This window comes from Akebia trifoliata, chromosome 14 (assembly GCF_017979445.1).
Source record: "Akebia trifoliata isolate Shusen 1 chromosome 14, ASM1797944v1, whole genome shotgun sequence".
In the NCBI taxonomy this organism is placed as follows: Eukaryota; Viridiplantae; Streptophyta; class Magnoliopsida; order Ranunculales; family Lardizabalaceae; genus Akebia; species Akebia trifoliata.
Window position 1 is genome coordinate 31494526 of NC_141388.1, and position 12348 is coordinate 31506873.

At 34.5% G+C, this 12348-nt stretch overlaps 1 protein-coding gene across 3 annotated transcripts in view; it reads right to left on the bottom strand.

The window, feature by feature from the left end:
• LOC147386768 (NAD(P)-binding Rossmann-fold superfamily protein) overlaps window positions 1-9873 on the bottom strand; it is a 32576-nt gene extending 22703 nt beyond the window's left edge. The window contains exons 1-5 of one of the 3 annotated variants that reach the window (XM_086424030.1): window positions 9754-9873; window positions 9353-9489; window positions 7985-8125; window positions 6946-6994; window positions 5255-5272 (exon numbers count right to left, since the gene is read on the bottom strand). In XM_086424030.1, coding sequence (XP_086280156.1) covers window positions 5255-5272; window positions 6946-6994; window positions 7985-8125; window positions 9353-9475 — 331 coding nt within the window. In that variant the 5' untranslated portion in view covers window positions 9476-9489; window positions 9754-9873. The remainder of the gene's footprint in view (window positions 1-5254; window positions 5273-6945; window positions 6995-7984; window positions 8126-9352; window positions 9490-9753) is intronic. The other 2 variants (XM_086424032.1, XM_086424031.1) reach the window with 2 other exon arrangements.
• Window positions 9874-12348: the final 2475 nt, after the last annotated feature.

Genomic DNA, 12348 nt, shown 5'->3' on the forward strand with positions numbered 1-12348 from the left:
CCGATTTTATAAACAGAGATCTTTAGGGTTGTAAAGGGTTTTCTTCTTCTAGGATTTGAGAGAGAAAGGAAGAGGGGTGTACAAGGTTTTCAAGGCTTGGGTTTTGGGATTAAAACCTTGGGTGTTTTTCTTGTACTATTTGTTGGAATTTAGAGAGTTGAATTTGAAAACCCTTTAATAATCAATTAGTTCTAACCATATGATAAATCAATCTATTAACTATAGGATAATTCAATCCCATGTTTGTTTTATGCTTTTTACTTTATTGCTTTTAGTTTAGTTGATAGTGTTGTTTTTGCCTTGAGTAATTTTAGTCCCACATCGACTAGGAGAAGAATTGATTTGCAATTCTTAAATAGTTGTGCTTCTAATAACTTTAAACACGGATAGAAGTAGTGGGCGGGCTCACGCGCGCACACGGGGGACCCAAGAGGAAAACCCAAGGTTCCAATTGGAATTTGGATCCACCGGTTCGAAAACCTTAATGCGTGTGCGCACGTACGACGTGCGCGCAAGGGGGGGGGTGCAAAATCTCGGATTTACACCTCACGTGAGTTTGCGCAAAGGGCCCGTTTTTGCTTTAATTTTCAAGGCCCACTTTTAATTTTCAAAATTTAGACGTTTTAAATTTAAATTTTGTTTTGAACCAGTGTGTTTATTCTGAACCAGCACAATGTGTCTGTTCAGAACCAGCACATTCAATAGGTTTGTGATTGTTTTAAACAGTCACTTTCTCTTTATTTATATCCAAGTTTTTAGTCGATTTAACTTACTTGATTTCTCTGCTATTTTATATTTTTCGAATCAGTAATTTATTATTCGTTGTGAGAGCACACAACATCGTCGAATTCGAAGTTACGTTCCAATTTAGAGTACCCTTTTGGATACGTGGTTGTTGAATCCTGCAGAACGAACGCCTATAGACTGTGGTACCATAGCAGGGGTGAATTTCGTTTTAGGACAGTGCTTTGTGCACGCCTCAATCATTATTTCGGTAATATTTCTTCTATTACATTCAATTTTAAAATCAGAATTTTTCAAACTTCTCTCTCTGTCCATAAGAAATCAGTACTGAGTAGATAACACTATTCTCCTTTGATCTCTTAGTAAAGAAGATTGGTTCTGATCCGTGGACGTAGGCACACTTTCAAACCACATAAATCCTTGTGTTTCATGTTCGATTTTTTGTTCTCTTTACTACTTTGTTGTTTTCACAAATTAGTATCATAGCTAATCGGGTTTGTATGGAGAGTTAGTACAGATCAACTATGTTTTTTGAGATCATACTTGGTTTTTCGTTTGGGGTTTAATACGATGGCAGTGAAGAATTCGAACACGAAGTTTGAGGTTGAGAGATTCAATGGGAATGGCAATTTCAATATGTGACAAAGAAGGGTGAAGGACATTCCAATTTAACAAGGCCTGGCTAGGGCGTTGCAAGAAAAATCTGGTAACCAGAGAATATGACAGATGCAAATTGGGAAAAACATTGAGGCGGGAACAGTTAGCACTATTTGAATTTGTCTAGCAAATAACATTTTGTTTAAAGTGACAGAGGAGGAATCAGCACTAAAACTGTGAGAGAAGTAGGAAAATCTATACATGGGTAAGAGCTTGACCAACAAGTTATTTCTGAAAAGGCAATTATATGCCTTGAAACTGGCCGAGGGCTAGAATCTCCTGGAACACATGAATGTATTCAATTAGATCTTGGATCAACTACACAAAGTTGATGTTAAGTTAAGGGAAGAAGTTAAGGCCCTTATGCTTTTAACCTCACTTTTGGGTTCTTACGACAATTTGGTGACTATGCTTCTGTATGGGAAAGATACGGTGAAGTTGGAAGAGGTTAAAGCAACACTTCTACCAAACGATATTAGGAGAAAGCCTAGTCTTGAAAGCAATGCTCAAGGGTTGATTATTCGTGGAGGGAATCAATGAGGAAGGACTTTGGATAGAGGATCTAAAAATAGAAGTAGATCCAAAACGATGGGGAAGGGCAACATACAGTGCTACTACTGCATGGAATATAGTCACATAAAAAAGGATTGTCCAACTTGTGCGGAAAGAAACAGAAAGAAAGTAAGGATAGTTTTGGTAGCACAACTGTTGCAGTAGAAAGTGATAATGGTTACGGAGATGTTCTCATAGTCTCCAAAGGTATCCACACTTTTTATAATGATGAGTAAGTATTAGATTCAGGTTTTTCTATTCATATATGCTCCAAAAAGGAAAACAAATGTGTTTCCTTTGGTAATAGATCTGTTTGTAATGTCAGAAGAGTTGGTACGATAAAAATCAAAATGTGTGATGGAGTGATACATACTTTAAGTGATGTGTCTTTTGACCCAAAGATGCTAAAGAATATAATATCACTGGCAAGTTGGACTCTATGGGTTGTTGGTATTCAACTAGAGGTGGAGTTATGAAAATCACACGTGGTTACATGGTCCTAATCAAGGGAGAAAAGTGTGGTGATTTATATCGTTTGGTTGGAAATACAGTGATTCATAATATTTCCAAGACCTCGAAATAGGTTGGAAATAGGGTATACAGAGTAGTAGACATTTACGGAGAATCTCTTTCATGGATGGGGCAGAGAAAGATTTGTGTTTCCAAGTTGCACATGATCATGAGGTGGTTCCTAGTCGAAGTCCTTGCCTAGAGTTGACTAGGCAGTCGGCTCGAGGTAGCTACACATCTGCATTGGCCATGTGATCGAGTCAGGGTGGACCAGGATGATTCAATAGTGTGTGTAACCAGTGGCTTAAAAGGCCAATGTGATGAGGACATCTCTGTCGGCATTATCAAACAGTTGACTGAGTCAGGTTGATTCAGGTTTAAGGTGGAGTTACATCCTGGGTATAGGTGATGCAAAGTTCATTGTGTGAAACATGTGCGATTTCTCTCCATAATGGTTTTAGTATTTGGGCCAAGGTAGAGAGATGGGCATGTGTGACAGGTTATTGTTCTAGGTCTTGGGTGTGAAAGAATTCAAGCCAAGTTGGAGATTGTTGTGCAATTGTAGTGAATTTTGTTTCCTTTTAAGGGTTACTAAAAAAGGAATTATGTAATATTTTCTTCTGGGTTTTTTCTATTTTTAGGGTTTCTATTTTTGGGGAGATAGACACGTTTTAGTAACTCCCAATTTTATAAACAGAGATCTCTAGGATTGTAAAAACTTAAGGATTTTCTCTTCTAGGGTTTGAAAGAGAAAGTGAGGGGTGTACAAGGGTTACAAGGCTTGGGTTTGGGATAAAACCTTGGGTGTTTTTCTTGTATTGTTCTCCTTTGATTTCTTAGAGAAGAAGATTGGTTTTGATCCATGGACGTAAGCATACTGTCGAACCTCGTAAATCCTTATGTGTTTCATGTGCGATTTTTTTCTCTTTACTACTTCGTTGTTTCACATATACATCATCAATAAATTAAAAGGTTTGTACCCTATATCAAAACAACAAATACCATCCTACGTTAGGAGATACTAAGTACATGTTTAGTAGTTCAATTACATTATCCTAGTATCATTAGGATTTTGTGTTCAACTGCAATGTTATACATTTCTTTCCTATGTAATGACACAATATTTTTAAGGTTTATTTTCTGAGTCCAAATGTTTTCACATGTATAAGTGTGTATTCTGATGCATCCTGATGTGTAGGGAAGTTTCACCCTTTATTGTAATGATTTTGTAAATTAAAAAAAAAAAAAATGGCTTTAGAAGAAAGCTAGTATGCTTTTAAGTTGTTTAATGCAAATATAGCTAGTTCGATCGGTTTCCCTTTTATAATCTATTGATGTTAGTGAGTCTATTTGATGCGGAATGCAAATCAAGCCAGCAGTCACAAGTTCCAACGGGAATTTTGGAATTATTTATATTGCAACTTGTTTGGGTCTAAAGTTTTTTTTATTGGGATTAGTTTTAAATTTGATTATTTGATTTTTATGTCTTTTAATTATTTTAAAAGTCCTTTAAGAGTTTAGGAATTATTCACGTCATTTTTCTTTAGACCTTATTTTAAGGGGTCAAATTGGTTGTATTGGGTCGATATTCAATTACTTATCCAACAAGCCCAAAATTTAGCAATTCCGATGAGTTTTGAGAAAATTATGGCCAAAATACTGATGGGGTGTCAATCTTACACGAGGTTGACTTCTCAAGGTTAAAAAGAAAACTCCATATTTATGTAATTTTAGGATTAGGGTTTTGAGTCTAGCCTATATATTTATAGCTATTGTAATTATTTTTATGGAACAAAAAGAAATTTTGCAGCTTTTACAGTGATTAGAGATCATCCATCTTGGTGTGATATCAAGAACCCTTGGTGTGATTCCAAGGTACTATCTTTTCTATCACCTTCTCATCTTTTTCATTTTTTTTATTGTTTTCTTGATTTTCTTGAAATCTTGATTTCTTGAATCGATCAAGAATTCTTTGACCTTCATCACCACCAATTTAACCCTTTCCAAAATAGAACAACCTTAGAATCGAACAGATCTAGGTTGTCCTGCATCACTATTGGATAACTCTGATGCACGGAAATGTTTACTTTTTACCTTCCATATATTTCTTTCCTTATTCTTTACATAACTTTCTGATTAACTAAGATATGGATAGATGTATACGAACAAGTCTGCATTCCAGTCTTCTACATGCACCGTGTCAAACATCTCAAATTTAATGTCACACACATATGTTCCTGTCATTGTTATATAGCAGTATTATCTCTGGATGCCCCACAAAATGTTGTCAAGTGCTTATCAAAAGAGGGGAAAAAAAACTTCCTCAAGTAAAACCATGGTGTCCACAGGTATGTTTGTTTGGAACATATTAGAGATGAAAATACACAACAAAGGAGGATGTTTTCTTTTACACATTATTGAATATAATGTGTGGATATTACCAAGGATACAACAAGAAGACCTATCATAATCATATAGTATCCAAAGGAACGGAGAAACTTCAATCATCCCGAGCTTTGAAATGATCAATGAGTTCTATATTTTACACACACATCCAATCAAACTTCCCTGTGAGGTCCCTATTCTGCTGAGATGAAGAGAAATCATAAAAGAAAAACTCATAAACCCTATTGGTAGTTATCAAAAGTTCTATTTCTAGGATGATTTAATGGAGAAACTACTTTTCCAAAATGTAATACCACACAAAAGGAATTAATTTACAAAATAGGGATCATAATCTAAAAGAGAACTATAAAGAACGAATTAATCAAAATGATCAGATCTCACTTACAGGCTGCAGCTGGTTTCTCTTCAGATCCACCACGTCAATCAGAAATACAAAGACAAGAGACACTACTTAGAATTTAACAGAAGAACAAAATAATAATAATAATAAAGGAGCGATAAAGAATGGTTGTTCAATCGATGAACTGTAAATACTTATATAGATATGCTTCACCTTTGTGTATAATTATAAGCAATGTTCAAAGATTCATTCCATCTCGACCCAAGTATCCATTTTTCACATCTCAGGATCAGAACATTTCAGTGTGTTCTGAAATCTAGAATAAGTATGTTTCATAAATACCGAAATGGATTGGTATGTTTTGTGATTCATAAATGTACAAATGGAATACGTTCCATTACTATTTTTATGATCACTTTTCAGGGAACAAACCCATGTGTAGGCTGCAACTTGGGCGGGCAAGCCCAAACTCAACCCGCTTGATGGGAGAGCCTAGGCCAAGTTATGTAGAAGATGAGTCGAGCCTGGGTTAGAATATCTCAACTCGACCTCAAATCAGGTTGAGCTCGCATTGAGGGTTCAGGCAACCCGAACCTGATGCTACATACTAATATATAAATATTTTCATATTAGTTACATTTTTTTCTAAAGTATTTTTAAAATTATTTCTTTCCTATAATTAAGGGGGAAAATAGATTATTTTTTGTTTTTGTTTCTATTATATGCATAATTTCTTAAAGATGAAGAATCATATCATTAAAGGTATTGACATTAAGGACTAAGAAGTGAAGGGAAGCATCATCAAGATTTTTTTTTCATTTTATCTTATTATTATGGCTTGTGGACAATTGGATATTATCAATGTGCACTTTGGTGTAGTATGATTTGATTTAATATTCTTTCAATGATGGATTTGGAGGTTTTATGTGATTTTATTTAATAATTATTTTGTATTCGATGTCGTATTTCTTGTTTAGGATATACAATTTATTTATTGATCAAAATAAATTTAGGGTTGTTCAATGAGCCCAACCAGCCAAAATTACCTAACTCGGGCTAACCCAAGCCCAACCCGCCAAATGCAATATTTCAAGGTATGCTATGGTACAAACACTTTGAATGCGTCTCGATATGAAAAGTGTGAAATTGTATTCTGACTTTCATTTACATAAGAGAGCTGCCATTGCCACGCCAATTTTTACTAATGCCACACCAATTCATATGTAAATCACCAAAGAATTGCACACTGTTGGTGTGGTGTTAGTAAAAGTTGGTGTGGCAATAGTAACTCTCTTTACTCAAATAGATATTTTCTAAATTTGTTTATGAAAAATAATTTCACAAATTTTAAATGGAATATTTCAGAATTTACAGATGTGTATAGTACCTATAAGGTTTTTCAAATTATTGAAACACTGAAACAAATGGCATTTTAAACAAATTATAATAAGAATCCTGTTATTGAGGTCCTGCAGGGGGGATTTCATTTTTCATGTCAGAACATTCCACAGTAATCTGAATTTACAGAAGCCTATGGAATGAAATGCCATGAGAAGACTCATGAGAGCATAAGAAGGTGCCAACTTCGTGAGTTAGTAAAGTCTGAGAGCGTTAATGCCATAAACTTGGGATCAACGCCCCCTCCCCTCACCCATTTACCTATCAAAAAAAAAAAAAATGAAGAAGAAGAAAGAACATAATAGTGTTTCCGTTGTGCTTTTCAAAAGCAAAATCACCTTGAAGGACATGCTTCCCCGCCCTTAACATCCTCAACGAAATCTCGACCTGCAACAATAGGCCCAACTGTCAATTGAAGCTTTTCTCAAACTGAGTTTGTTGGGAAAAACATCATCACAATGATTCACCGGATGGGTCTTTTTTTCCTTTTTTCTTGTTTTCTCCTTTTTTAGTTCCCTTTATTCTTTTTTGATTATTTTGGTTTTGGTTTCTGTTATTTAGCAGTTTATTTGAAATAGAAGTAAATTAACAAGTTGATAAATCTCTTAAATATGAAGTGATGTTGAAGAAAATAGCAATGGGCTCCTTATTAGGTCCACAACATTTATCTAGTAGGTGATAAACCCAAGCACATCTGTTCAAACCCAATTCATCACCCATCAACAAAGAGGGATAATTTGGTGCGGCTACTTACTACCGAATATTAGGGACAAGGGTAAGAAGACTAAAAAGGGGAAGCATCTGCCAATTGAGACTCATTACTTAAGTCTTGTTTTGGGCGGATCTAACTAAAACGAATGACTCTAAGAACAGTTACCACACTTCAATGGAGAATCAATAAAAAAAAACAAAAAAAGGTCCCCTGTCTCACCATTCAGGTTGGTGATCATCCTATAGAACACATTTACGACTGACTACTGTAAATAGGCTTTGAGCGTTTAAAGAAACTTGTTGGATAGTCATCAAGCATCATGGAGAAGGAAGGAACATTTGTTTCCACCCAATTACTCCATTAGTAGCAAATTCATTCTACCAAGTAGTCTGAAACATCACAATTAACATGGACATGAGGCCTTTTTCATCCTTGAAGCAAGGGGCTTTCATTTATTATACACATTCCACCAAATTAATCACTTTAAATCATTCGGGTTCTTTAATTTACTAAGTTCAAAGTTCTGTTGTGGAGTGTGCATATGGGAAAAAATCCATGGAAGATGAACATTGGTGTTTATAAATAAACCTAAAAGATGTAGAACAAGAAAGATTAAAACCAAAATGACAAGTAAAACTACTGTAACACAAAATGGATGGCCATACCTGAGTTTGACCAGCCAATACAACTGCAACTCCATGTATGGAAGTATCTTGAATAATGTCATCAAGACCGGCATCACCCCACTTACATTCTATTTTTGGAAAAAACTCACTAGCAAGTACCACAATAGCCCTTGCAGATTCCTACATTAATAGATAGACATAAACAATGAAACAAAATTGAAAGATTATTACAACTCCAAAGGGCGAAGAGATTAACTTTCCGCACCACTATTACCTCAGTCTTTTTGGTGTAGACTAAGGATCCAATACGGTTTTCCATTCCTATAAAATAGAAACGGTGTCTATGTGGCACACTTTGGTTGAATTTTAAAACACCTCGGGCTACTAACCAAGCTGTACATGCAGCCGAATGTGTTTGTTCTCCAACCAAAGCATGCCAAGTAGACACCGTTCGTATCTATAGGAACGGGACACCATACTGGATCATGACTCTTTTGTGTAATGGTTGAATCGGAAGCCTGTCTCTGAAATGGGCTGAGAGAAATATCAAGTGAAGTACTTAACTGGACCATTATTCCTAACAAAGAGTGAAGATCTGACCATACTTCTATGAGGGTTTAGTATCAAAGCTAGTACCATGTCTCAGGTTCGAATCTCAGAAGGAGCAACTTGGGAAAAGGCTACATGGGGGCCCAAAAAGAAGGGTACTAGAGTGAAAGCTGACACATGGGCCACAGCAGATGACAACTACAAAAGAGTGGTGGTAGGTTATGACCCCAAAAAGATACAAGCTTACTTTTCCGCACCACTAACACAGGCATTTTTGGTGTATTGGTTGGGTTCAAATCATTTGGTATTAGAGCCAGCACCACACCTCATGTTCAAATCTTTTAATGGACAACTTGGGGGGGGGGGGGGGGTTGACAAAAAGAAGGGTACCAAAGTGAAAACCGGCACAAAATGCATACCGAGGACATTTGTGAAAGGGGGACCTGAGGGGAGTGCAAAAAAGAAGGGTACCAAAGTGAAAGCTGACACATAATAGGCTTCGTGGACATTGGCTGGCTGTACAGCATGATCGTATGTTACAGCCCCAAAAAAAAAGAGATATAGGATTAAATTTCCAGACCATTAACACCTTGTTATTTTTTATGTATGGGTTTAGTTGACCTGTTACCGCATTAAGATGCATTAAATATAAATATACCTTGAAAATGACCATTTGAGGATAATTCTGGTAGAAAATACTTTTTTCTTTTAAGGGCATTTTTGGTAGGAAAAGTAAAGTTTGGAAGTGTATTTACTGAATCTTAACGTCTTGCCCTTAGGTTGGATTCGTAACAAAAATGGCATCTACAACATAAACTAGAACAAAAATAGCAATTCTTTAAAAAGTAAATTAGTTACCTCACTACGACTCCAAATTGCTTTAACAAGCACAAGATCGGCCATTTCTCTAAGTCTGGGAATGTATTGAGTTCGAACAAAGGTACCTGACCCTAACACTGCAATCTGGGGACGCTGCGCCATTTCTGAAGCTGCGGCTTCGGTACCCAAAATTAAAGAATGTATGTTAGAGCTATAAAATAACACATATTTTCTATTAGAGAATTACAAAGAAATATCACAATTTGATGAAAAACTACTGAATTGAACTATATGTGAAAATGAAGCTAAAAAAAAATTAGCCTGATTGTAGAATTACAGAAAAACAATTTTTAAAAAATATCTATAATGTGTGTTAGATTTGAAAGGACGAAGCTACTGGAGAGTCAACAGATCATAACAAATTCTGGAAAAAAATTTACCAGAATATAGAAGCGATCAAGCTGCGTGCGTGCGTGTGTGTGTGTGTGTGTGTGTGTGTGAGAGAGAGAGAGCTAGAGAGAGAACTTGGAAGTTGGAACTATATTTATGATTGATTGAGAATTTTAGATTCATGATTTCAGTCGCCCACCTGGTTCCCACGGGATACCGAGATGACTCATCCGAGTTCTCTCGTTTTATACGAGTCAAATCATTAAATTATTCTAAAATTATTTATTAATATATTTTTTATTATTATATGGTGGGTTAATAGATGCTCATTCATAATAAATAATAAATTTTTAAATCATTAAAAATTATTTATTCAATAAATAAAAATAAAAACATCTGAGTTACTTTGAGTGCACAATATTTTAAAAATAACGAACATCATCTCAAATCTAGGATGAGTCAATGTGATGGATAATTCACATTGTCCATCTTGCTTGATCGCTTGACAAGTTTTTAAGCTATGATTGATGATGATTGATATTAGTTACTTATTCTTATTATACCTATATTACTTTATGATTATAAGAGAAGAGTTTTGAGTATTTGTTGAAACAAATTAATATTCACAATTTTATTGATTATTTTATACATTTAAATCTCAATACGAATATTATTTTGTCCCAATAGAATCAAAACACATATCTCAAACAATCATTCATGAAACCCACCCATACCGCCTAAGTGGTAAGGGCGAGCACGTGAAGTATGGGTTAGGCGCATGTTACGGGTTCGATTCCCCTTTTGAATTTTTTTCTCATGATTTAACTGGGGGACCATGGCGGTGAGTTGCTGTGGTAGTCCTCCCCGAGATTAGTTGTGGTGCACTCAAGCTGGCCCGGACACTCGGTTAGAAAAAAAAAAAAAAAACAATCGTTCATGAACAAAATCTAATTCAAGTTATCGTTACTTACATTGTGTTATGGCTAAACCTTTAATCCAATGCTTTTGAAGATAATTCATTTAATCTCCTCTTTCCTCGTGTTTTGTGAAATCTCAATCGAATTAGTATTTTTTTTTCTCCTAGACTCATTTTCCCCCTTCTCTCTATTTGAATTAGTTGAGTTTTATTATTGATGGATATCACTCTCTTTACCTAACGTTTCATGTATTTTCAACAACTCCAATATGGGATTAGTCAATCCCTTTTATAAATGAAGATTGAGAGCTTAGCCTAATTTTTTAGTAGATTTCTTATCCATCAAGGTCTCCTATTAATTCTTTAGATAATATAATTCTAATAATATTATGTTTTATAGAATTCGCATGCAATTTAGAAATTAAACTCGTGGAGGTTAATGTACCTAGGTTAATTAGGCCAAAACGTCTCATAGATTCTAACAAATTTTAGGTACAAACATTTGTGTTAATTAAAACTAATTAGTGCCCATGCCTACAGCACAATGCATGTGCCTATGGCATGGGTCATTCACAAGAGCATCTGTACTTACTTACATATCCAACCTCGAAAAATATTTTAATTTTGGAATTTTTTTACAAAAAAACTTTTACAAAGTTATTAGTCACACATATTTAAGTGGAAACCTTTTAGTAAAATGAGATTACAAAACTTAGAGGAAGTAAGTGAAAGAAAATAAAATAAATAAATTACTTTATTTGACTTCAATCAAGATCAAATCATGTTTTCAAAATTTTCAAATGGGACAACTTTGAAGAAAACAAACGAATTGAACTAATTACAAATTAACAAACTTTAGAGAAATAAGAATGAAATTCCTCTACCTCCGCTTGTGAACAAAATTCATTCTAGACGTTGAACCACATAATATAAAAGTTGTTCCTTCAACCACAATTTATTTTATTTTGGACATAAGGAGAAGCCCTTCAAATTTATTTTATTGTGTTATCTTGGCCTTCGAAAATTACCTTGAAATGAAAAAGAGGCATAGAATGTGTACAAATCAAATTAAAAATTAAAATTTGAGCGGAAAAACAATACAATAACATAATTATAACAGAGAAAATAATACAGTAAACAATTGCACTTTAACCTTAGAGAAAAAGAGACAAGAAACTAAATCTTCTCTTTGAGAATTTGGGACAGTATTTTAACAACCCATACTATAAAATCTTTCTTTCCTAATGCCCCTCAATGGTCCTAGTTCTAGATCTCCCCAAGACCTAAAATAAAAACTACTTTCCACTAAAATTCTAGAAACCAAGATGATCAAAAATCCTTTAATAATAATACTATACAAATTTCACAAAAATTTTCTTAATACAATGGAAGTTAAAATAGGTAAGTTAAAGAATAAAAATAAGTCCACATTTATGTAATGCCATAAATTTTCAGCATGTATCTTGAGGTAAGTGGTTATCATATTTTGCATATATCGGGGATTTTTAATTAAGATTGGTCACATAGTAAAAAAAATTGATAAGAATTGATTCTAAAAAATCAGAGGACATCTTTAGGTTTGTATCGAAAAATTACCTAAAATAGATAATAAGTTTGCAAAAATCAAAGCCTGGGACATAAACATTTTAAATAAAAGAAAATAAACTCAAAATTGACTTTTAAGTCCCTATGTCATTATAAATACTAAACTTAAAGAAAATTTACAGAC